This window comes from Tinamus guttatus, unplaced genomic scaffold (assembly GCF_059628265.1).
Source record: "Tinamus guttatus ecotype Peru unplaced genomic scaffold, ASM5962826v1 Tinamus_guttatus_pri_ptg001602l, whole genome shotgun sequence".
Lineage (NCBI taxonomy): Eukaryota > Metazoa > Chordata > Aves > Tinamiformes > Tinamidae > Tinamus > Tinamus guttatus.
Window position 1 is genome coordinate 4,365,068 of NW_028290136.1, and position 26,485 is coordinate 4,391,552.

Below are 26,485 nucleotides of genomic sequence, written 5' to 3' on the forward strand. Positions count from 1 at the left end.
CCAACTGTTAAATACCTGGCAAAATTACAGATAACTGGAAAGAAGGCTCCTAATGAGAAACTGCAGGAATAGGTGGTCCTCCCACTCCTGACTACACATGTAACTTGCTTCCTCAGCCCAGGTGTTTCCAGTCCTGAAAAATCTCTGTATCTTGGATGTTTCACGATATAGACTATGTGTAGTTATCTGTATAACATGCAATGTCTATTCATTACTGTCAAGTAAAACAGTTTAGTGTATTTTTTCTTGTTCCATACAAAAAAGCTGTTTGTTTATGTTCTCAGCATGCTGTTCATTCAATCACTTGTTTTCAAACCACCTATAGATTTTGCCAACTGTGCGTGAAGACTCTGGCTTCTTTTCCTGCCACGCCATCAATTCCTACGGGGAGGATCGTGGAATAATTCAGCTCACTGTGCAAGGTAGGAAGAGGACAACATAAGGAAAAAAACACAGCTATTGTAGTACAGTAAGTGTATGCCATGCTCAGAAATCTGTTGGGGGAGGGAGGTTCTAGGTCCTAATTAAACATATTCCTAGCTGTCACAGAAAGGAGAGGCTGCATTAAGATGTTCAATCACTCATTTTCACAATCAAAATCAAATCAAAATGATGGATAATCTCCAGAGTGTTTCCAGTATTGTACAAGTGAATAAGGAGAGTTTTTCTTAAATACGCTAGCTGACAGTCTACTAACCAGACTTAACAGTAATATCTGGTAGGAATAGTGGATATGAGGCAGGAGTTAGTTTTTTCAGGGAAGAAGGGAAGAGATTTGTTTTTAAAAAATGAATATGCTTAAAACCAAAGTCTGAAATAAAGCAAAAGCAATCTGTTCTTTTTTTCTCTAGAGCAATTTTAAACCTACTTTGTATCTATAAACAAAATATATCAAGTTTAATCAGTCAAAATAAATTGTAATGTGCTTGTTCAATCCAAACTCTAGGAATTCAATATCCCCAGGCCTGGAGTTCCCCTCCCACAGGGTTTCATTCAGGCAGACATCTTCAAATTCAGGAGTTGTTGAGATGACAGTATTTGAGGTGCAGAGCAGAGGCAGGACTCAGCCACTGGCCACTGCCGCTTTCTGTGTGATGCTTGTTCCAGTGCTTGTATGCCTGTGAGCGTGCACATAACAATTTCAAGGACTTGCAAAATTCTTTCCCCCCCGCCTTGATTTCACAAAACTGCAGATTTCAGTGAGTGCCTAAAGCAGCCCTGTCAAGAAATTTGGGTGGAGTTTGGCGACGAATCTCAGGTTCTCAATTACGCCAGTGCTCATTTAAACTTCACCAACATTTTGAATGCTATTTATTTAAATAAATAGCATTAATAAATAAATTTAAATGCTATTTATTTGCATACTTAATTTTCTGTGGGCAGAAGAGGCCTTAAACTCTCTAACTCTTATTTTATATACATACACAAAGAAACAGAATTCTTACTCCCTCCTCCCACCAAATTTAGCTCTTGTAAGCTTAGTCTTTATATTACTATCATCACTGCCTTTCAGTGCAATGTTGCATTTGTGGCAAAAAACTCCCCTAACATGAATACACCAATCTGCAGTGCTTTTAAGGAAATGCAACTGTATGTTAAGGAGTTAGTCATTCAAGATTGCCTGAGTGACTCTAAGTTTAAAAGTGCATTTTCCTTCCTCTATTGAGTATTCTTCAGTGGGTGATTAAATGACTTTGGATTTTAATGAGTGCCTGGAGAAAATGGCGTGAGAGCTTACCGCCAGTAAGCCGTGTCAGTGCCGTGCTCATTAATGAATCTTGTGAACAGTATGGACTTCCTTTTGACTAAAACTGAGTGTGTGTGTTTATTCAGAACCTCCCGACCCTCCTGAAATAGAAATCCGAGAGGTGAGAGCACGCAGTATTGCCCTCAGATGGACCATGGGATTTGATGGAAATAGCCCAATCACAGGCTACGATATTGAATGCAAGAACAAGTCGGGTAAGAAAGAATCTTCCTTCCAAGTAATCTCTGTCTTATAACAATCTTTTAGAAATTCATTGTGGAATTTCTATTGTAAAAGAGACTTACTGATGAAATTCATTACCACAAATTGTTTAGTATTTCACAGTCAGATTTGTCTTCATTTGTTGGTGTATTTTTGAGGTAATGATATTATGTTTAGCAGTTGCTGCTCTTGCCTTTTACCTGAGATGCCTGCAAGTAAAAAACACAGATTTGGTTGTAAAAGTCAGCCATTCCATATGATAGTTGTTTTGATGATTTTGCCATCTAATTCTCAGTTTTATTTTTACCTTTTTCTCCATTTTCTTTTTTTTTTTAATTCTCTTTTCCATTTTTCTCTATAGAAGATTAGCTGCCTTTACATTTTTTTTTCCTGTACTGCTTATTTTAGAATTTCTTTTCTATTGATATTATTCTGGGGCATTTTCCCCAGAAAGTTAGGAGCAAAAGCAGTAGTCACAAGAAATTCTAGATAAAGCAAGTTGTGCAATAATTTGCTGAAGCACAATAAATTTTCAGCAATCTATTGGAAAGGCTCCAAGGGAAAAGACCATTGGCACATATTGACAGGTCAATGAAAGCAGATATTTTTCTGCTAGGTCATCCTCACCTAATCATTACCTGCTAGGTCATCATGAGCATGTAATAAGCAAAGCCAGAGTGCAAGAATATTTTCCTGAATTAGGCAATTTTATGTTCTTGGTATTCTAAAGGGTATTTTAAAAATAGTTCTTTCCTAAGCTCAGAAATTTTCACTGTCTATTGAAATCTAAGAACATTTTGGTTGCACAGTTGAACTGTTTTGGTGACATAAGAACATACCAAAAATGAAGTGCACAAATAAGCACTGTCCTTGAACCATGAATTGTAACAGGATTAGAAAATTTCATATTTTAAACATGGTTAAAATAAGGCACTAAGAAATCATATTATATTTTATGCTGGAGTTCATTGCACTATTTGTAAAAGGACATAGCCCACTAATAGATGTGTTGTATGGGAGATAATCAGTGAAAGCATTCATTTGATGAAACCAGTTAGAATATTTTTATTGTCTTCTCCCTTTAATTCTGAGAGGTAAAAATATTCTTGTTCATAAAATTCTAAAATTTATCAAATATATATATATACATATATATGTATATACACTACACATCTTTCCTATTCTTCATATATTTACATGGTGTATTTCCTTTGCACTTTAATTGTTATGCAAAAATAGTTTTTTACTTTTTTGCTTTTACTACTCGATAGAATATACTTAAAATTTCCAGCTCATTCATCACTTTTTTGCATTGACTTTTTAAATGGCATTGGTAATGTACAACTGAACACAATTCCTGAAAGATTAAAGGTAAAATTCTACACGGAGCCTCTGGTCAGAAATCACAGCTTTGGAGATACAAACTAGGCAAGGACACCTCTTTGTTTTCTCTTTCAGTCTTTTCCTCTCTTGACAACCACCCACTGGCTGCAGAATCTATTTTGGGAGTTATTCTTGCCTGATAGGCTACTTTCTGACCCTAAAACAGCACTAAGGCTTCTCAAAGAAGCATATAACTTATCATAACCTCTGGCAAGGAAGATTTAGCTGCTTTATTTTGCTGTAAGATTGGAAGAGTACTTCAGAGCTCTAAAACGTCTTTTCTAGATTTAGTTCAGTATTCTCAAGTGATAATTCTGAATGTAAGCAAAGATTAAGGTAATCACTGTAAACTTGTATTGCAAAATTATATCTCCATAATGTGCATGATAAATCAATAGCAAGACATCTTATGAGACACCATCAGACTGAATGAAAACATAAGGACACAACATAATGAAAAATATTCAAAAAAAGGAAAGAAAGAAGAGTGGATAGCAGTTTTGGAGTACAAAAAATACTTCTGTATCTGTACATGCAGACATATACTGGAGATCACATTCTGTAAAGAACAGATTGTTGTCTCACTGCAAACAACAGAAACATTGTTTTTCAGAAATTGAGGTTGAATGTTGGGAGAAACCAGGAAACTAGGAAACTAGGATTATTTTAATTCTTGCACTTTTTTTTTTGGTCACAGTTGTGTCATGAAGAAGTTTTCAGATATTCAAAGAGACAAAAGGTAACTTAGGCAAAACATTTGCAATCCAGATGGTCAGGTCAGACAGTGCCCTGCCAAGGCCAAAATAAAACTGTAATATGAACAGTTATATTCCATGAGAATCAGATATTTTTAAAGGATTATTTCATGTTACTGGGAGATATGCCAACTGATCATGGTAGATCCATATAATGCTGATGATCCTGATGATTGAACAGGAGAGATTTAGTGACTCAGACATTGGGGAAATGGTTCTTTTGCCTCCTCTTCTATTCCTGTTTTTAAGGGTAACTCACAGAAGCACTTAAGAATACTATTTCCACCTGTAGTTTATGCTCATGCATGTTATTTACAGTATGAATGCATGTATTAATCTTTTCTGAGTTTTGTTCTTAATTGAATCTCACAATCTAATTTAAAGAGTAGTAATTACTCTGTTCTGGCCTCTTTTAGTCACTGCTATTTAATTACAAACATGTTCCTGGTCAGGGCACGTACCACTGGGGTCTACCATTAGGTTGTGCCACGAGATGGCACCACACACCAAGGAAGACCAGTTACCTCATGGACCTGGGCCCTAGGCTCACACATCCTCAGGTGAGGTGTGAGCAACCAGAAGGCCCAACGGTGTGCAGTAGTTAACCCAAACATTTAGACTGTGTTTTAGGAACTGCTGGAATATTTCTGAAAAAGCCAGTTTTCCATAGGTTACATTGTCAGTGTACATTTTGTATAACACCAAGAAGTGCCTGGATGTAATAGTTTGCAAGTCGAATAAAGAATGCAATAAAAATTCCAAGATTTTTTTTTACATTTTCGTTAGACTGTTGTTACTTGTTTTCAGTTTTTATTTTTCAATCCTGCTAAGCAAATGGGTTTTTAAAAAAAACTTCAAAATGACAATAAAAAATGGAAGAACAAATAGTCAATTTTTTCAAGAGAGCATTTATTTTTAGGATTTTCCAGAAAAGCATAAATTAACTTTATTTTTCTTATCTCCAGTGAAAACAGTGTCAGATGGAAACTGATCAGTTTCTCTCTGGAGCGGCTCGGTTTTGGAAGGATTGCTTTTGTTGTCTTGTTTTCTTCTTCAAAAACATGTATCAAAATATAATCTGAAAGTCTACATATTAGTCATAACTCTACATTTGAAACCTACATTTATAATGGAAGATTGTGAGTTTTATTCTCTCTCCTCCATGATATATCATTATTTAATCTACTAAGAATCACAAAGATTTTCAGATTTCTTTATTTGATTTCTACAATTAACATGTAATAAAGACTTCCATCAGTGAAGCTGGTGTTTTAAACAAGCAAGTAAAAGCAATTTGCTAATATATGGGCTATATTAAAGAAAATTATCATCCACGTAAGAGAAATTTAACTCATTCTTCACAACAAATGCATCTTTCTTTAGAATCCGTTATGCTTGTCCTGGTACATTGGATTAGACTCTGCGTTCTTTTGTATTTTTATAAAGTTTGACAATTCAGTGTTCCCTAAGTCCTTTCCTAGCCCCTACTTGCTTTGTCACACATCAGATAAATCTAGGTCTCTCGACTGCTGAGGATTGCTTCTCCTCACCACTACATCCCAGACTAGCTTTATCATCTCCCTGTAGGGTCCTAGGATCTGCAGAGATGTAAAAAACACCAGCAATATTAGGAAAGATCATCTAATTTCTGGGTAATTCTTAGATCAGATATGGTCTGAAATCTTGTTGCAAAAGCTGCAAAGCTTTTAGCTTTGAGAAGTCTTGGGTGAGACCAAATGAATAAATTGTTTATCATGGCACTTAGTTTCATGTTTTAAAAGAGAGTATCAACCAGTGTTCATTCCAATATTGGAATTTGGCCATACATGACCATCTTAGAAATCTGGTAAATTTAAAAAGGCAAATTCTATCAATCAGGAATGCATGCAGATAACTCTTTTAGAATGTCTGACAGAACTCCCGCAAAGGGAGTTGTGGCAAAATCATTTTCAAAGAGAAAATAAATTCAAGTATATTTGATTCTTAGAGGTTTTCTGGGAAAATTGACCCATACATAGGAAAAAAAAAAAAAAGGCCCTTTTACCAGTCTTACCAGTCAAGGTGCAGATATCATTGTGACAACTTGAATGTATTTTAACAAGCTATTTATTCAAAGGTTTAAACAGTATCTGCAAAATGAATCATTTTTAAAGTAGTATTTTTTTCATTTGAGCTTTGCATGATCCTATAGAGCACTACTGTAGAGCCTCCAGCGACATCCCCCATAGGATGCTGCAGAGGTGAAAGGAGGAACATAGGATTCATCAAGGAAGAGATGGTGGATAGCAACTTACTTATAAGAGATATCAAGATGCCTTAAACAAATAGATTCTGTTATTTTCTTGCAGTGATGGACTGTTGCTATGAAAAGGAGGGGTTATGTATGGGGTTATGAGACATTTGTATATAGACAGTTTCCATCGTGTTTCCTGGTATATATCTAGAAGATTTTTTAAAATGTAATGGGCAGATGAATGATAACCGAAAAATAACAATGTGCTCCTCCATTTACAGATAGATACACACAGGTAAAAGGATCCTTTTGTTGTCTCATATTAAACCTTCCAGTGTCCTAACACAAGTCAGGGAAACAGCATCAGCCCTGGCAGGTGCTGAGTCTCAGGTCCAAGCCAGCCAAATTTTCCTAGCTCATGCTCGCCAGGGGCTCTGTTCACGCTTCCACAGTGCCCTGCACATGAGCTTCTGGGGTCTGGGATCAAATTTGCTGTCATGCATAAAGCTGGGGAATCATTCCCATGCTCAGCACTCCTCTGCAAAAAGGCAGAGGAGCAGCTATTCTCCCAGAATCACGTATGATCGCTGGGCTGAGATCCCATGCTTAACAGTAGCACATTTTGAGCAGTCAGGAGCGCTATTAAGAAAAGTGATTAGTCAATTTGAGTGTAGTAGCAAGGATTATTTGGGCTAAGTCTACGGAGGCAGTATCCTTTCCTATGGGAGAGTTTGATAAAATGTTTGCATTAGCAACACTAATGTCATTTTTTATTTATCTGTTTTATTTTAATCTTATTAAATAGACTCTTGGGATTCTGTTCAGAGAACCAAAGATGTTTCCCCTCAGCTAAACCAAGCCACTATCATTGACCTTCACCCTTCCTCAACTTACAACATTCGCATGTATGCCAAAAATCGCATTGGCAAGAGCGAGGCCAGCAATGAGCTCACCATCACTACTGACGAAGCAGGTATGTTCGGGTTTCACAGGGTCTTACAGGGTATTAGCATGCTTTGAGACACAGAATCTCTACTTGAAATACTACTTATGTTGCTACAGTTATGTTGCATCAAAGGAAATGCTGAAGTATTCTGAGAAAACATTGTGGCTTTTGCAACTTCATCATGCGGGCCTGTGATTATAGCTGTTCAGTGGCATCTAGTGGTCAAAGAAGACATTATGCCCTAGATTTTCTGCCTGAACTACTGTAAACTGCACACACATACCTACACTTAGACATTTCAATCAACAGCATATTATTTCTAGTGGTGGATCGGCCCCTGTGGGTCCTGCGGCTTTCATTAGATGCCCAAGTATTATTATAACTAACTAAATCTGCCCCAATTTGAGAACATCAATTTACATTAATCAAATCTTCTTTTGCCTAATGCACCCCCCAAACCATGCAGCATTTAGTTTTCTGATTACCCTGCAAGTCAGTTGGCTATTAAATAGTGTCATCCCTGTTTTTATTTATTTATTTATTTATTTGGTTGGGTTTTTTTGTTTCTATGTCATCTTCTACATCATCATTACAGGCTTCTGTAGCAGGAGGGCTGTGCCAGGATTTTCACATTAATGACTGGAGACACTCTTTTGTACATTCTAATTGCTGTCTTCAGTGCCTTCTTATCTTTATTTCTCAGGACTAGCAGATGTGGCAGTGGGGATAAGGGCTGCATAGCCTCCTGCATGCTACCATGTCCAGGATGCTTCATGGGGACACCAAGCAAGACTTATAGGTGAAGAGAGGAGGGTTGCAAGTCTCTCTGTTTTAGCAACTAAGAAGGAAAATGCTGAGTAGCTTTCCCAGTATATTTTGTAATTAGATAGCCAGCCTGGCTGTACGTTTCCAAGTAACCAAGTTAGATTTGATGCTATTAGGCCACAGAAGGTGGGTGGAGTTTCTTTGAAAATTCATGATCAGATAGGAACTTATTCATTTGAATTTGAAATCGCATTTTTACCTTGATGATTTATTTTTTCCTGTTTTCCTATGTGAAGAAGTGATTAATACTTGGCAATAAATTTTTGAGAGGAAAAGCGTAGTTCAAGTATCAAGTATATCAAGTATGTATATATATCAAGTATAATTCAAGTATAATTGACAGTGTCCTGACAGTGAAAACCCTTCTCTTTTTTTGAAGATCCATGTTGGTCTAGACTTTAAACACTTAAATTTTTAGTCCAGTTTGTGTGTATACAACTATGTAATTCCCACTCATTTTCACTATGGGGGAAATCACTATAGTGAACATTTGCCACCTGTCAGGAGAACATGTTTTTTCTTTCAAGGGACGTTCTGAATAAGAATAGGGCACACGAGCTTACAGTTCAAAGCAGAGCAAAGAAGAGAAAACATGAGCTGCATTTCTTTTCATCATCAGGTGTGTTTTTTTCACCCCAGGGAGAGGGAGTGAGTGAAGAGAATTCACATTTTTATGAGCCTTCAGTAAACAGCTTTATAAAGGGTGAATAGTTTGTTTACACAATATTTATGATTTGATCAAGGTTTTCCTCCTCATTTGTTCAATGAAAATATGAAATCATTGGGTAGATAGATTATCCATTCTCCCAGACTGAATCATCTATATCCCCAACGTGCCCATTGTTCCTTGTCCATAATCAACCAAGTAGCAGGGTGGGTCTTGGATCTACACATGCAGCCTCTCTTATTCACCCATACTTGGAATATTCCTTGCTTGCTGACTTTATTCTGACTGATAATTAAATTGTCAGGATCAGAGTTGACCTTGAAATAAAAACCAGCATCCCTATTAACAGGGTGGAACCGTAATGTCACATTTTATTCAGTTCTTTGTAACCTAGTTTCAGAATAATTGATCCTTTCTTTGTTGTCTTTTAAGGAGCTGTCCATTAGGTGTCTATTAAGAGAGGAAGGTCAGCAGTGTGGAACTGCCTTCAAAAGGCACTGATTTTTTTAGGGAAAAATTAATTGGAAGAGGGAAGGTCAGGTTTAGCCAAAGTATATGACATTTGTTCCCTGGGTTTTGCCTTCAGGTGGTGGTCATACAAGACTTCCATTTTTTTGTTTGTTTTGGTTTTTTGTTTTGTTTTGTTTTTTGTTGCTTTTACAAAAGCAAATATAAATCAGCGTTGGGTGCAGAGAATGAGAGAGAGGATGATGAGGAGAGGACAAGAAAATGTAAAAACTGAGCAAGCAAATGGGAAGGACCCAGACAACCCCTTGGGTGACAGAGCACTAAAAAAGGCTGTCCAGAGAGGTTGTGGAATTTCCTTCTTTGGAGATCTTCAAAACCGGTCTGGATGTGACCCTGTGCCATGTGTTCCAGGTGTCCCTGCTGGAGCAGGGGTGTTGGACAGATGACCTCTAGAGGTCCCCTCCAACCTCAACCATTCTGTGTTTCTGTGATGCTGTGATTCAGATTACACATCACAAGTTATTTGACCCAGTTGTGGTCAGCACTAGGAAAGGAGATTATAAATGGTCCCTATGGCAAAAGGAGAGTCAAGCATGTAGTTTTGTATTTTCACACAGCTGGGACTGCTTTCAGAGCTCTTGCGGATTCCATCTGTTTCCATACAACCCCAATTACTTCCTGTGCTGGAAAACAGACTATAAGTATCCAGTCATCAATGCTTGTCAGGAAAACAAAAGCATTAGAGCTGTTGTTTAATGCTGTAATCAATAGAGGAAGCTGGAATATCCAGGTTTTCTTTATGCCTTTGTCACAAACTGTGTATGACGTTAAGCGTGTAAAATAAATCATTTATTTATCCCATTTATCCATCAGTTTCTTTGCTAATACAACAGGAATAACAGCATTAACATTGCACAGTAGTAAGCTAGGAATTGTTAAGCACACAAGTATATAAAAGATTTTTGCATATTTTCATGAAAAGATGAGGTTTTAAAGCTCATTTTAAGGATAAAGTGCTTTGCTCATATTACATAATAATATACCTGGAGGAATGACATTCATGTTGGTAAATGAGAGGACATAGTCAAGGACGGGAGTAAGACCATTTTTGCTGCTGGTCTTACTCTTTTCTACTTCCTGTATATTACTGCAAGGGAAATGAAAATAAAGTTCTTTCAACCTTTGAAATTTTCCTCTATGAATGACAATCAAAAATGGCACAGAAGAGGGCATATTTAATAACAAACATTTTATAGACTGCATTCTGGGTCTCACTACTTTCATCAATGCAAGCAAAATGATCTGGTTGCTTTCACTGAAGCTGTCCTTTATTGCTGCTCCACCTCTAGCAGCCCCATCTCACCCTTTTTATTGCTTTGCTTCCTTTGTTATGTTATTAAATTTAATTTAGTACCTTTTACTGAAGCCATATTCTGCATCTAGGGAACTCCCTACAACAGCTGAAGATTACTCCATTTCTTTGTTCAGATCCTTCCTTTATAATGTTTTGCCTCACTTAGAAAATGATTCGCTTTACAGCTCTCTATTCAGTTCTAACCTATTCTCAATCTGCTTTGTAGTTAGCTGTCCAGCTGAAAAGTGAACTTTTTTTTTTTTTTTTTTAAATTCCCTTTAAAGTGCCCTACACATCCTTAACAGTATATAAGTAGTAAATGAAACTCCTCCTGTTCCTCTACCAGGATGCTCTTTCTGGGTGTTTTTTCTCTTATATCCAGGTTGGGATATACACAAGATGGGCAGTGGAGTGTGACTTTAAAGTGTGAGGACTTTTTACATAAAGGATGATTAATATTTGACTGAATCTGTTTAGTCTTCAATGAACAAAAGGGCTACCTACTTTTGAAAGGGTTCTGCTGCCTTTCTTGCTGCTACCTGCTGGTTTCTGACTGCTTAAAATACATCTTGCTTGTTTACAAAAGAGAAACAGTGTTGTGAGAGTATCAGAGCATATCCAAAAAAGTTGCCATAGATCATTTGTTTTATTTGCCATGTTGTTGAATTTTGACCTCTTGGCCAAAGATGATCATTGAGTAAGGAAGGTTCTAGGATCTGTTTCTTGTTTGTTGTTGTTTGTTTGTTTTGTTGTTTTGTTTTTGATCAAAGTGATATCTTCAGTTTTTCATATGACATTAAATCAACACAAACCTTTATGTTATGCGGGTATGTTAAGATGTTGAAAAACCATATGAAATGCTGAATTCTGTGTGCAGTGGTGGCCTGTTTTCATGCCCATTTCTTCTGTCTTTCCAGCTCCTGATGGCCCACCTCAGGATGTTCAACTTGAACCTATATCCTCACAAAGCATTAGGGTCACCTGGAAGGTAAATACGTATATCCAAGCATATGGACCTTTAGAGTATTTTTGTTCATTCAGAGATTTATAAATACTGGCAACTCATTAAAAAAATCTGGGAAGTCTTATGATGTGGTTCATTTTACCTAGATTTTTCTCAGTGTTCTGATAACCTCAGAATGTTTTAAATGCTTTTAGTATGATATCAGAGGCTACTTAAACCATGCTTTAAACAAATTTGTGCTATATACCGCTTGTACATCACAGCAGACAGAATAAGGCTTTCTAATTACAGTAGCGTAGTCTCAGTATGAATGTCAGTTTCCAAATTATACTGATATTTCTCTAAACTCTGATATATGTAGTGGTATGTGCTGGAGCAGGATTCTGGCATAATAATCATACTACTTACCTCCAGCAAATGCTGCTCATGTGTATTGTGTCCCATAATATGGACCCTCTGGAAAGAAAGGTTAGTAACTCTGGGCTGCTGAATATTTATGACAGCATTTAGAAGCTTGTGACAGTCTTGAGTCAGGTCTTTTGGAAAGAACAAGTTTCTATGGAGCATAATCTCTGTACGGTGCAGTTGGACATACAACTACTGAGATGTCCAATTAGCTTGTTGAGGGACCTCAGTGCACTACTTAGTCCTTGAGTAGTTTCATGGTGTTTTAAAACAGTATATTAAAAATCTCGTCTTCATGAAATAGTTAAGAATTAAGCTCCAGAAGTAATAATCTCTATAGATTTTGTAAAAGTCGTAAGCTCAATGCTCCCTCTTTTACATCTTAAGCTTATATCAACACTGCTTTCAATTAAATGGTTTCCAAAAAAACAAAAGTTTTTTTTAAACTTGCTTCAGGCTTACCTGGTAGATAAGGTATATAAGCACAAGAAGGTGGTTATAAACAAGACACATGAAGCACTGATTAAAAGACAACACATAGGCATAGGCCACTTAAAGTGTCCAGTGTAGAGCGTAGAGTGATTCTCAACAAGCAAAGGAGATGCTTAATTGGTTGTTGTTTTTAAAGGATTCAGAAATTGTCATTACCATCAAATCTAGGCAGCTACAATTTCCAAGTTCTTAATGTCATCTTATCCTAGAGTATATAGATTCCCTTTTTCTTCTGTGCATGTTTTAAATTTGTTTGTTTTTTTAAACTTCACTTTGGGGAAGATTTTCAAAAGCAAGAAGAGAAGATCATTGTTTTACTGTGGGAGTTTATAGTGCTATTTGTGATCCTGGAAATTAGCTATTAAATTTTATAAATGAAAATGTGTGTGAATAGCTACCAGAAATATGAAATTTCCATATCTACTTTTCAGAAAGGTTGCCTAAAATATAACTGGTGCAAATTCATACTTCGAGGTCACCTAAGGTCCAGCCTAGTGTCCTGGTCTCTCAGTATTGTCTGGGAAATAAAAGTGTATAAAAGCAGCAACTGGAGTTGTATTTTTGTATAAACAATTCTCAGGATCATGTTTGGAATGTACTTGATTTATGAACACTTGCCAAATAAGGGCCAGTGCCTCATATAACAAAATAATCACAGAAAGGAGCTACATATTAAACATATACTCCATTGCCCTGGCAAGTCTCATTTGCTCAGTATAAAGGTGGAGCCACAAAGCTGGAGCCAGCTTAAAGTGCGAGCTGCTTTGGAAATCCCTCTTTGTGCCCATATGTGATCCTACGCCAGAAAAGATGGGTTCCAGCTGCAAGAACTGAGCAGTCCCAAACCAGTCTAGCGCCAGGTTCTGTGCAGATGCTGTCTAGACATTTGGGGTTTGCTGTGGAAAACGGGCCAACTTGTGCACCAAGTCTTCAATGAACACCCAGTGTCCTGGGAACCTTCAAAATCTGCTTCCCCTAGACCGGTTTTTGGTTAAATCCACCCTTACACCTAATTAGCTTGTGCTCTTGCTCTTTCACAGCTTGGGCCATGTGTACATGATGCAATGCCACAATGTCTCTTCCTCTGCCAGAGGAAGATGGAAGATCTTAACGTAGTTGATTGACCGGCCGTGCCTGAACTGTGGTCACGTAGCATGAGAAGCACTGTGGCAGTGAGCTTCTCTCGGTAGTGTGTCCTCCAGCAAAGGGCTAGGAAGGCATGTGATCTAGCCAGCAGTAATCTATGGCCATATACCACAGGACCCCTTGAGGAGTTATTTCGTAAGCAGAAGAAACTCAGAAGGTCCACGAGTGAAAGGACAGACTGTAAAAGACAGATTTTGCACTCTACTGAAATTCTACTCATTGTGATCTCCATTCTCTGAAGCCCCTAGATGCTCAGCTGGAAAGCAGTTTGCCTAAATTTGCAATCACTGCTCTATCATTGCTGGTAGAGTAGCTCATCTGACAGGTGCTACGTTTTCCCGAGGTGATGGATGTAACTGAAGCAAAATTACTTTCCTTGGTCTAGAATTTCCTTTGTAGCCAAAAGCAAAGTCATTGAACTATCTTCCTGAAGGCTTAACACTCATGTGCCCCTACATTTATTGGAAAAATTATTTTCTGAATGACAATTTGTAATAGCTGTTCCCTAGCTGAGAAGTCCAAGACTAGGAGTGAGCCATTCACTTTTCTCAATTTGTTTGGGCTCTCCCAGGGCAAAGCAGTTTTAGTCCATTATTCAGCAGGGTAGTTTAAGTGGGTTCCACTGAGATACTGCAGGATGGTCCTATCCATGAATCCTGGATTTACTGTAGTTTCTTATGAGACAGTATGGTGACAAGAGCAAAGCTGTGCAGGAGGCTCCCCTTGGTGCCTTATTTGAGAATAAAGAAATATTCCCATGTGCTAAATTATACATTGTCATGAAGGCAAAAAAGGGGGTAAATAAGCCTGGTAAAAAGTTAATTGTTTTTATTTTAGAGGCATGGGGGATTTTTGCCAAGAAAACATTTATTGATACCATATAAGAGTGATTGGTTCTACAGATACAGATATGCTAAAGTTGACAAATCTTGTTTAAATAGAGATATTGTCATTAACAGGAAAAGAAGCCAAGGATAACAGATCAATCATCTTTTATCTTGTATTAAGTTCTATTTCTGCAGCTTGCTATAATCGTTAATCTTCCAGGAGAGTTTCTTTTTAGTCCGCTTGTTGAGAATCCTAGTTAAATGAAGATTTATAGGTCTGTGATCTATTTAATTCTATTTCTACAACACTGGATATCAGATTCATTTTTTAAATAACATACAGCACATTTCCTTCTTTTCTTTATGCACATACACATGCATGCTATTACAAGATGTCATACTTTTAAAAAGTTACTGGAACCTTATTCTACAAAAAAATGGTTTTTATGAGATAGACAGCTGAGATCATGGATGAAGTTACTTTTTCTTAATATTTTATGACTACTGAGAAGGTTAACAATATTTTCCTCTGAACATCTTTTAATGAACAAATGTTACTTTATTGAACTTTCTGCAGAAAGGTGGTCTGTATACAGTAAGGAGCATATATATCACATATGACTTACGTGTGCAAAAACTCCATCCAAAATGAAATATTTAAATAATACTGAGGAGAAACATTTGTGGAACAGAACATGTCAATGCTTAATTGTGAAGTAAAATTTTGTATTTATTTTTAAAATTCTCTTGGCCTAGAACAATTACAAAAATATTTTATGGATGCAAAATTTGCCATTGTATTCCATTTCACAATGAAAAAGTGTATAATTACAGAATTCCTAGTGAAGAGGATTTTCTCATTGTTTCAGTTGTCTCAGAATATTTCCGTACATGGTAAATGTATAAATCAGTTTTATAATTATGTTCCATCTGTTTTACACTATGATAGATGTGTTCAAATATATGTGCCGTATGTTTCTGTAAACTATTATGCTCAACATGCATGCTCACTTTTCTTGGTATTCAGCCTTATAATATACAGTGTGTGTGTGTGTGCAGTATTTTAATGTGTGCATTAATAGGCAGTGAAAGCCATTCACAAAACAACTAATGTAGCTCATTGTAGAACCCATATGTTATACATGTTGTTTGTGATTTCAGTGTGTAAGTTGTGTTTGTGACAATGGTTTTTGCTCCTACATCCCCCATAGTGACTGGAGTGTTCCAGTAGCCACTGTTAATTAGATGATGCTTTAGATTTTGAGATGAGCAACAGAGCACGTACTGATGGTTCAGACAAGAAATCTCCACATAGACTGCTAAATATTTGCTGAGCTGTGGTGGAATTCAGCACTGATGGAGATAAGTGATATCCTGGAGTGATTAAACTGGTGCCTCCAGACTTTTGCTCATTTAGAAACAAGATGGCAACTTACAACGTTGTCAGAAAGTGCTTCCATCTCTAATAATGGCTGTTTGAATTGTACACTGGGTGTCCAAAGTGTGTGTGTTTTAGTCATTTTGAAATGTTTAGATGATGTTAGTTCAGTTCTTTTGCTCTTTTCCATTAATGCTGATGACACGTAGAAAAATGTATGAGTGAATTGTGCAAAATGCCATGGCTAGTAACAGAATTTGAAATCCTTCAGTGAATGAAAGTCACCACTGAAATGTTTAACTGTTTCATTTTGATGAAGATATTTTCTTCTCAGATGAGAAAAAATGGCTTCATTCTGATGAATAAATCTGACTTTCAAACAAGAAGATTCTACACTCAGGTTCTGCAGTGCAGCTCAGATATAAATACAAGCTTCGGCAGTCTACAAAGATCATTAAACTATAGGACTGAGGATTGTTTAGAATAGATAACACACTGATAACAAAGTGCTTTGGTAAAATAGGACCTTCATATTTTTAAAGAGATCGGCTTTTTTGTTTCTTTGTTTGCTTGCTTTTGTTTAGAAGACCCAAAAAGAAAAAAAGACACAACACAGTTTTAACTCCTGTACTGTGCCTTAAAAGGCATTAAAGCCCTAAATCTAAAGGCTTTTTGCCTGCTAAGTCCAAGTTTAGACATCTACATCTGACTAAGACAGCACTACTCTTGTGGTGAACTGTTATTACTAGAGGACCTGCCTGACGTATTTCCGCTTCAAGTTTTCCCTCCTTTTCTGAAAGCAACAGGGGGAAGGAAAAGAAATGATCTTAACAGAAAATTAGTTCATTCCATGTCCATCCAGTTACATGTTTTAAATATAAAGAGGGTGCTGGTTTTCACAAATCAATAATTTGTTGGTAGTGGATGACAGGCAAATTTTATTAGCTCTGGTAAGGCTTTGGGAAACTCTTGCTGAAATGGACAGTTCCCATGACATAAAAGAGTGTTTCTGAGAAAATGCCTCTTAGTAGATTTGGCAGGTATGCTAAAAACAGAAATTTTGCCTGTGCCTGTTTAAAGTATCTGGTGCTTCTAGCCAGAAAACTCTATCTATCTCAAAGATTTTTTAACGGTTCAGTGGAACACAAGAGCTGGAGAACATCTGTTGGGAATTTGAAATAGTTTTGGAGGACTGGAAAGAGCTTTTTCTCCATGGATTATAAATTATGTTTTAAAAATTTTATGCTAGCTATACTTCATGTAAATAGGAGAATAGACAGCAACAGATTCCTGTAGTGAAATTAGTCAAGTACAACTTGAAATCATAGCAAGTATTTCTGTCAATGATGGGCTCTTTCCCCAAGTTACTAATCTTTGTTTTGATTTAAACTATATTTTATATTGTAGAGTACAAAGGATTGAATGATTTCCACAAGTCAAAGCTCAGGGAATCTTGTACTGAGACTGAGAATTATGGTACATAATTATGTCCGTCAATTTTGTATTGTCCATATTTTTGAATGCTAGCTATTGTACACCTTATTTTAGTAGCTATTCAGTAAGTGTATCTCTGCTTTCCAATTCATTATTGCCTTCAGCACTCATCGTCTTGCCACGCTAGACACTGAGCACTTTTTAAAGCATAGTGTAAATTTTTCCGTATTCATCTTGCTGAATAAACTTCTGCAACTGCCTTCAACAGATCAATAAATGCCTTGCTAAAGATCTAGTGAGTGAACAGTAGGTGTTTCTGCTATTAGCAGAGCAAAGAACGCTATTAGCAGTGTATGTTAGGCCTATAATGCAAACATCCCCTTATCAACTCAACTTTATTTGATTCAGCTGAAAGAACAAAACTTTATAAATCTAGATTACATCTCAAAAATATTTCCTCATTAGATTATTCTGTGTAAGAACCATTTAAGATCTTTGTTTTAGCACAGGAATGCACTGTTAAAACAGCCTGCCCTTAAATTTGTGTATCATGGTACAAGGTTAACACATCACGTGCAGAGAGTATCTCTGAATTGTTACCTAAAAGTAGAATCGCATTCAGTAAGAAAAAAAAATGTTGAATTTTTGTATATATCAAAAATTTTAAGGGGAACTACTTGACTCTGGAGATATGTACTTAATGTGTAATCTTTCATATCCTGTTTAGGCTCCAAAGAAGCACTTGCAAAATGGAATTATTCGTGGATACCAGATAGGTTATCGGGAGTACAGTGCAGGGGGCAATTTCCAGTTCAACATCATCAGTATTGATACCACTGGGGACAGTGAAGTTTATACCCTGAATAACCTGAAAAAATTCACCCAGTATGGCATGGTAGTCCAGGCTTGTAACCGGGCTGGAATAGGACCTTCTTCTCAGGAAATCATCACCACTACCCTAGAGGATGGTAGGTCCTTGGCAAACAGCTATCATGGGACACATTATTAATTTTTATTTCTTTTTACCTTGTTACATTTACTGCTTGATTAGTAATTATTGTAGAGGGGATAATTGAAGACCAAACTTTACAGATGTTAGATACAGTAGATAGCTGGATGGGAAGAGGTTGGCCAGGGGGCGTGTACAATTTTAATTGCAAGACAGTTTTATGCAAGTAAATAAATGTAACTATGCTGTAAAATATATCCTGGTATGAATGATATTGACTGAAACCATAGCTTTCATGAAGAAGCCTATTGCTGTGACATTGATTAAATTTGCAAATTTTATGATCTCATTATAATTTAGTAGCACACTTTGAGAAGTTAAGAGGAAAACTTCGAAAGCTGAAGTCATACAGTTAGTTTTGTTGCCTTTATTTTGTTTTTAACAGAATGTGCTGTGAAATCTCAAGCTCTTTTATTACACACTTCTTTATCCTGTCAGTCTAAAAGGAGATGTGTGTTTTTCCAAGGATATCCAAGCTAATGACAGAGAAATTATTGTTATTTCACACCAAACTCAACCTGTCTAATCAGCTGAACAAGCCAGATGCTGAACTGCATGAAAAGCACTCTCAAACAAGGAGAGGGAGTCCTCTAGTGGAAGAAATAATGATTCTATAGCCAAAAAGCAGCCCTATATTTTGGAGAAGTATAAAAGCAAGTTCTAATATCATCCAAAAAGATACTGTAGGTCAGATTTTCAGCTGTTGTAAATTGGCATCAAGCATTGAAGGCCATGCCAGCTAAGATTCTGACTTTTAGTGTGTGGGAAATGGAGTAGCACACTTCTAAAACTCCAGATTTTGAGGCATATGCTTCATGAAACTGGTGTTTTTCATTCATTCTAAATGTTTCTCATCCTAGACAGATCACTGCAAGATGTTGGAAGACAGTACATTCAAACATGGATATGTCTTGTATTATAACAAGCATAATTATTTTTTCTTCAGAATCTGGCATGATAAATGCTTTTTGGCAACTTTTTTTCAAGGTCGTTGTTTAGTTTTTAGTCATTACCAAAATGAAAGATGTCATGAATTTAAAAGCATTAGTACATTCAAAGCATCCAAAAATTAGTACTGCAGTTATTGCCTTTGACACTAAATGACCTAGAGAAAATGCCTTAGATTTGACAGACTTTTTTTTTTTCCAATTTTTCTAATTGTCTGTGCAAAGGTTTTGCGAACATTTTTCCCTATATTTTTTTTTTCAAGAAAAGACTCTTTTTCCTCCTTTCCATTTTAGAGGGAGATTCAAATTGTTTAAAAAGATGGCTATTTGGCGCAAATTTTCAAAAGTATATTTAAAATGCTTACAGAACATGTTCTGCATTTTTTAGACCTAGCGTGCGTTTCTTTACCAATAGAAGGGAGAAAGGGCTATTAAAAGACTAGTCAGCAGGGGGCAAAAGAGCCTGTCAGAAGTCATTCTGGGGAAGTCAGCTACACCAGCAGAAACATGAGAAGTGTAGCAAGAGAAAAGTCTTTCCGTTGTAAACTGTGTATAAATGCTAACACAAATAAAGGATGGTGGAATAGCACTGAAAGTTGAAAGTGTAGCCAAAGGGAAGTCTTCTATAAAGTGTGGAGTGTTCTTTTCTGTATATTCCTATGAAAGGGCATAGGTGCACATGATAAACATCTGGTTTTATTCATCAAGTTTTAGACTGGTGAATATCTTTTTTCAGTGCCCAGTTGCCCTCCAGGGAATGTGCAAGCCACTGCCACATCACCAGAAACTATCTCTATTTCCTGGTCCACATTGGCAAAAGAAACCCTGAACGGGATTCTGCAGGGATTCAGGGTTATCTACTGGGCTAATCTCTTGGATGGAGGTAAGAGAATGTATTCAAGCTGTCACCGAATAACAAGCAATTTGTGGCATGTGTATCATTTACTCCTCCATGAACCTACTTCCTTTCCACATTGATTTAGAGAATGTTTCACCTGCCTGTCAGGGAACTATTTTACTTAGATGTTTATCATGGTATCAGGTATTACAAAACTGATTATGGACTTCAGTTGAAGTGATGAAGGGGCTTACCTGCCCATTAATTTTGCTTCCTAGGTCTTACTTTAGTTTGGTTAATTATCTGATTGGTTAGTTATTTGGCTGTTGGTGAGGTATTTGTTTTTTTTGTTTTTTTTTGATAGCATGAATTTTATCTCCACAGTTGATGGCAAAAGAAAGAAACTTTTTTGAAACAGATCTGTTATTCTAATGCTAACCTCTTCTGTTATGCTTATGTTTTGAACCATTAGCATAATTCCTAGTGGGAAAATAGATTCCTGGGAAGTAAATGAGTGAAAGGATCAAAGGAGAACTGAGATACCTTACTAATCTGCAATATATATAATGACAATCCTTCCTTTAAAATAAATGCTAGTAAATCTGATGTGCACGTACACTCATTGCGATTAGTCCAGTTAAACTTTCACAACTCTAGGGCAGTGAGTTTTTCTTCTTGTTTACTTATCCACTGGCATGATAGTCCATTCTGATGGAGATCCTGGCCTCTGCAAGCATGGCCAGGTTGTCTGAGAGCAGAGTGCAGTGAGGCACACTGCTGCTTCTGGTGAATGTGATGCTTGAGTCAAAAACATGGGGAAAAGAAAAATTTCGATTCCTTTGTATTTTTTTAGGAAAAAAAGATATGAAGTGTATGAGAAACAAATTTTAAAATGTAGGCCTGACTGAGATAAAATTAAATGTTTTCATGGGCCTTCAGTCTTTGCATGAGATCTATGTGAATACTACACTTCTAAGCTTCTACTGATGTCCTACAATGTGGGATGATGTGCATAGATATGGAGGGCTTTTAAATGAGATTTTTTCCTCATTTGCTTGGCTTTATTTTCTGCCCTAAATCTGTTTTAAGCATTTTTTTCTCTATGGATTGTGCTTACTAGCTTGTTGCAAAAGGATTCATATGACGTACATCATTCTGCAAGTAAATCTCTTTTTACTGTGTTTAAATCTGTTGTTAGCTGGCATTACTGCCATCAAGTGCTTTGCAGCAGTACTTGCTGCAGTTGTGAAAACTGAGGTTTGTTTTTCCACATGAGAAATGATTCTTCTCAAAAAGCAAAAATGCTTATGAAAATAACTGACTTTGTCTCTTTTTTTCGCTTTAGAGAGTTTTTTGCAATATTCTAGTCTCGTTCTCTGTTCTTACAGAAATTTTTGATTCTATGCTCCGTGTTTAAAAAATTTGCAAAAAAAAAAAAAAGTGTGAAATTGAAAACAAGGTCCACTTTGACCTGAAAAACTTGGAACACAAAGAAATTTAATGTTATTTTGACTCTATGTTTAAGTATTAGTACATGCATTGTTATTTTATAATAATGAAGCATTACTTCTCTGATACACTCTTTAATGCCTATGATTTCTGCATTGATAGCTGCAAAAAGATTGACCTTGCCAATAACTTAATTTTGGTTTTATGTCATAGAGCTGGGAGAGATAAAAAACGTCACGACTACACAGCCATCACTAGAGCTTGATGGCCTGGAAAAATATACCAACTACAGCATTCAGGTGTTGGCTTTCACTCGAGCTGGGGATGGAGTGAGAAGTGAACAAATTTTTACCCGCACTAAAGAAGATGGTAAGGATTAAAACATTCTCCATTCCCACTTCCACAAGACCCTTGTTTGTCTCAGATTTTCAAAATAGTGTATTTATTTGCACTGTTCATCTACAGTGAATACTCTAGATCTACATTAGATCTACAGATCATCTGTATGAATACTGTAGATGAGCATACAGAAGGGGATTTCTGTCTGAAGACCTCATGTCAGGGGCACATGGAGAGAAATGCATGAGCACAGCTTTGAAATAAACTGAGTGTTTCCAAAACTCCAATTCTAATTAGCCTGAACATTTGTAGGTAATTCTAATGATCTAAACAAGCTTATTTGTTTTACGTTTTTGTTTTCAAATATTTTAGAATCTTATTTGATTTTTTTGAGAATTTTTGAGTTATTTCTTTCAAAGTGGTTAAAAATGGGGAAAAGAGGAGAGAGTACTTCGGGATGTTCTTTTATAACCTGTATGTTTTTAAGAAGATCTTCAGTGTGAAAAAAAAAAGAATTCTCTAAAAAGCTCTCCCTTCAAAAAGAAAATGATAACAGAAATCTCTTGCCTTAGTCACAGGCCAAGCATGGAAAATTTAAGCACCATAATATCAAATTCAATGGGAATTTTGTCTCTAGCCTGTTTAGATGTCCTTGAAAATCTCATGAGACACCTTTGAAAATCACAGAAGATGGCCAATGGCATCTTTAAATCCCTAAAGACTTTTGACTATCTGGATGCCAGTGACTAAATAGTTAAGTAGTTAAGTTTCTTGTCAGGAATAAAAATTCCCATTGTCTTATCAATGTAGTTACATGAACAGTGATTAGTATATTCCTCTATGAATGCAAGGAATTTAATGGATTTTTCTTTATTACTCATCCAGTTTACAGGTCATGAATATATTTGTCTTTTTTCATTTGTAATGAGGTTTACAAAACTGCCTAAGGGAGTTGGTTCAATAGATTAACTGCTTTGATGAATGCTATGATTTTTTTCCAATAAAATATTAAGGAACTCATTCTAAAATTTACATCCATTGCAAGGCCACCTGGTCACAGCTGTAGCTGTGCTCAGGGAATTCAATGTAAATGAGAATAGGACTCCAAACATTTTTCCTTACGTTATCCATTGTCCTATTTGTTCTTTGTTATATTTTCAAAATGGTCTTAATAGTTTCCATTACTTTGATCAATGTAGTATTCACAGAAAAAAAAAAGTGCCTTATAACTGAGAAATGTGATGATATTTAGGCATATCGTAACTAATGTGAGTCAATGTAAGACTGCTTCCAGAGCTCAGTAGAAGCCTGAATCACTGAGATCCAGAATCAACTTGCAATAATTGCTGTATCTTAACCTGTCTCAAGGTATTACACTCATTTTGAAACTGCCAAAGACAACAAGATCAGCCATAGACATGTGTATCCTGAATGCTGGTTGTTCAGATCTACTCTCATGTCTGTTAACTACTTTGGACCACCAGAGGCTTGAGTGAGACACTTTTGAAATACCCCGTGCCTGGAGATTTTCTTTCAAAAAAAAAAAAAAAATCTAAAAAATAATCATAGCAAATTGTAGGATCAGCTGCAGCACTTTCAAGTTAGGTTTTACATGTAGATCCCAATATGGCTACTTTTATCCCGAATACTCTCTGGTTACAATGTTTCTCATCCGAGAGCCTTTGCACTTGTGACTTACACCATAGGCAGTCCGGAGGGTTGTCTCTCACTGCTCCAGCTGCTGAGGAGCAGTCCCATCCCAGAAAGGCAGAAATCATGGTAGAGCACCCCCAGTGGTGGCAAGAATGTGTTTTCTTATATAAGCCTTTGCACAACATGCAGCCAATGCCAAATCATCAGGGACAATAAGGAATACTCCAAAAGATGACCCGCAGAATCTACCCCCAAGCCCCAGGGTCGATGCTTAATGGCACACAGGCCAAAAACATTGCGGGCTCTTTGGAAACATCACGTCCAGCTTCCTCCTCAGTCAAAAACCTCAAGGGAGCCATAAGCTAACAAAACTTGCCTGGGTGCAGTGCCTTGTCTCTGTGTGAGCTTCCTTCAGCTTCAGGATTGATCAGATGGTAGAAGCCATGCCGGTAATCTGTCACTGGGAACAACAAAATAACCGTGTAATGCTCCTGAAAGGTTGCTGATACATGACCAAACCCATCTTCCTGCTGTAAAGGGATCTGGTGTCTCCAGGCTGATATTGACTAATATTTGCTGTTTCTCCAAAACTTCCAGTAATGGGGACTCTGTAGCCTCCCTTGATAACCTGTTAAAGAATGCACCGTAATGCACCTTGCTAAAAAGTGGGCTGAGTGTTTCCATATTTCCATGTTCCCCTGTGCCCTGCTGCCACTGAACACAGAGATCAGTGGATCACTTCCTGCTTTGTAACAGTTTTTCCTATTTCAGGGGTTGCTCTGTTCATCGCTCCCTACCCCAATCACATGTACACTCACATCTTTTTCTGCTGCATCATTTGCTTCTGCCTAATTTTGGTGGCTCCTTTGCTCTTTCTGTTTCTGAGACCAGACAGACCCTGACATCTAGGAAACACATATGTTCTGACCGTGTTTTGCTGCTGTGCAAAGGCTCATCCGTCATCTTTAATCCTCCGTGCAATGAAGCCACAGAGCAGTTCAGCAATAACTCACCCTGAGACTGTGCAACTAACCTTTTCAGACTTTTTGTGATGTCTCACAGTGGTGCCACTGATTAAATCTTTTGTCCAGAAAACTAGCTGAAAACTGTTTCCAGAAAATACAATAATTTCATGTTTCAAATCAGCTTCAAACCAACTTTTCTTTAAGGGTGTTAAAGGTCTGAAGTGGATTACATAAAGGCTGCCTTTAAAATAAGCCCAAACCAAAGTCCTAGGTCTAAACTTCCTGAAGGCTATGGAAGTTAGCCTGGAAAAAGGTATTCACATTGCCAAACTGTGTGCAACTAACAGGTGCCTCATTCCTCAGAAAGAACAGACATTTCCTGTGTGATTTTGTAAGGAAAAGAGGGTCCTATGGAAGATAATTCAGTATACCTAATTTCAGTGCAGATAAAAGATCCCGCTATAAAGTTAGTTTGAATACCCTCTCAGCATGTGGAATACAAATGCTTACCAGAGCTTTGATCTGGATACCTGATATCCTGCTTTCAGACCTTTGCTAGTTACAATTATTTTTAAATGGCTGCCAAGCCCTCCACATCATTATTACTATAGGGCCCTACCATGCCATTGATTTCTTTTTCTTTTTTTCACTTCTTTTACATTAGCAGCAACATTTCTTTGTAAAATCAATGGTGCAGCATGTTCCATTATCACTGTTGAAAGGCAGATGGTGGCCTGCTGTCACATCCCTCTTGGTGTTCAGCTCAGAGACATCAGTGCAGAATTTCTTTAGCTGTCCTGAAGTAAGCAAAACTTTTGTCTCCAGTGTGACAAAAGAAAACAGAATCCCAGGGAGTAAAGCAGTGTGTCTAACTGAAATGAGCTGAAGCTTCAATTTCTTGTAATGTTTGATACTGGTTTTAGACACCAGAGGTCAGACACCACTGCTGTTCGGCTTAAGAAAGAAAAGTTCCAGAAAGTGAGCTTTCCTTCCAAAGTGATCATGTTTAGGGTTTTTGCTTAGTCCTTTTTATTTTTTTTTAGCTTTCAGAAAAAATAGCTGTTCCCCTAAATTCTCCTTATGCAGTTTTAAGAATTCATTGCGTTTTCTCTTTTTATCCCTTATCCTTTCTACTTTACGTAAACTTTCTCATAAGCTGATTCTCCTTTTTACTTATTTTAGTAATCATTAAAAATTAAAATCATTCTTCAAATTCTCTTGCTCACTGGGTTCCAACTACAATTTCAAAGCTAGCAGTGGGGGTGACATCTTCTGTTTTTCAGGCTGTGCTGATTTCCCATCTGTCTTAGGGCTTTTAGAGAATGGGGAAAACTGCAAGGAAACAGGAGGGGCCTGTCTGGAGGGAGGAAGGAGGAACACTAACCCCCTTTCCTAGCCCCATTGCGAGACTGTACCTGAATCCAGAGAGATTTTCCTCCTCTCTTTACTCTCCCTGAACTCTCAAGCTTCCTGGTGATTGAAATGAGAAGGATAGATATATAGATACCATCAGACCAAGTTTTATGTTTATTCTAAATCCAATGATCAGAGTTATTCTGGAAGCTTTGAAATAGAGCTCTGTCTGGACTGTTTTAAATGGCTATATAGTTCATTTTTGTCCTGAAAGACTTCAAGGGTTTAAACCCAGATGCCATGATGGCATACTGCCCTTGATGATCTTTAAAATATTTTATTGTCAGAGATCTCCAATTTTACTTTTTCAAATAGGCGAAGATACAGAAGAGTAAGTGTTCCACATATGAACATGGCAAAATTCGGTAGAAATGGTTAATTAACAGGAGGACAACTTGATGTGAATTATGGGTGGACAGTACCTGTAAATGTATTTTGGCTAGCATAAGTCCAAATTGTGGATGGGATATTTACATGAACAAAGGCATCACTGGCAGTGGTCAGGGGCTTATTTTGTGTTGTTTTTCATTAAATGTACTGCACTCAGTGCATTTGCATGCACTGCACTGTGAAGAAACATGGTGATAATTTCGCTGCTTATAAAAAAGAGAACAGGAGTGTTCATA

The 26,485-nt window shown here is 37.0% G+C and overlaps 1 protein-coding gene across 2 annotated transcripts in view; it reads left to right on the forward strand.

Moving 5' to 3' along the window:
• DSCAM (DS cell adhesion molecule) overlaps positions 1-26,485 on the forward strand; it is a 367,604-nt gene that overhangs the window by 264,172 nt on the left and 76,947 nt on the right. For both annotated transcript variants that reach the window (XM_088539324.1, XM_088539325.1), the window contains 7 exons: positions 326-422; positions 1,834-1,962; positions 7,146-7,313; positions 11,518-11,588; positions 17,974-18,214; positions 19,939-20,085; positions 21,703-21,858. In XM_088539324.1, the coding sequence (XP_088395450.1) occupies positions 326-422; positions 1,834-1,962; positions 7,146-7,313; positions 11,518-11,588; positions 17,974-18,214; positions 19,939-20,085; positions 21,703-21,858 (1,009 nt within the window). The remainder of the gene's footprint in view (positions 1-325; positions 423-1,833; positions 1,963-7,145; positions 7,314-11,517; positions 11,589-17,973; positions 18,215-19,938; positions 20,086-21,702; positions 21,859-26,485) is intronic.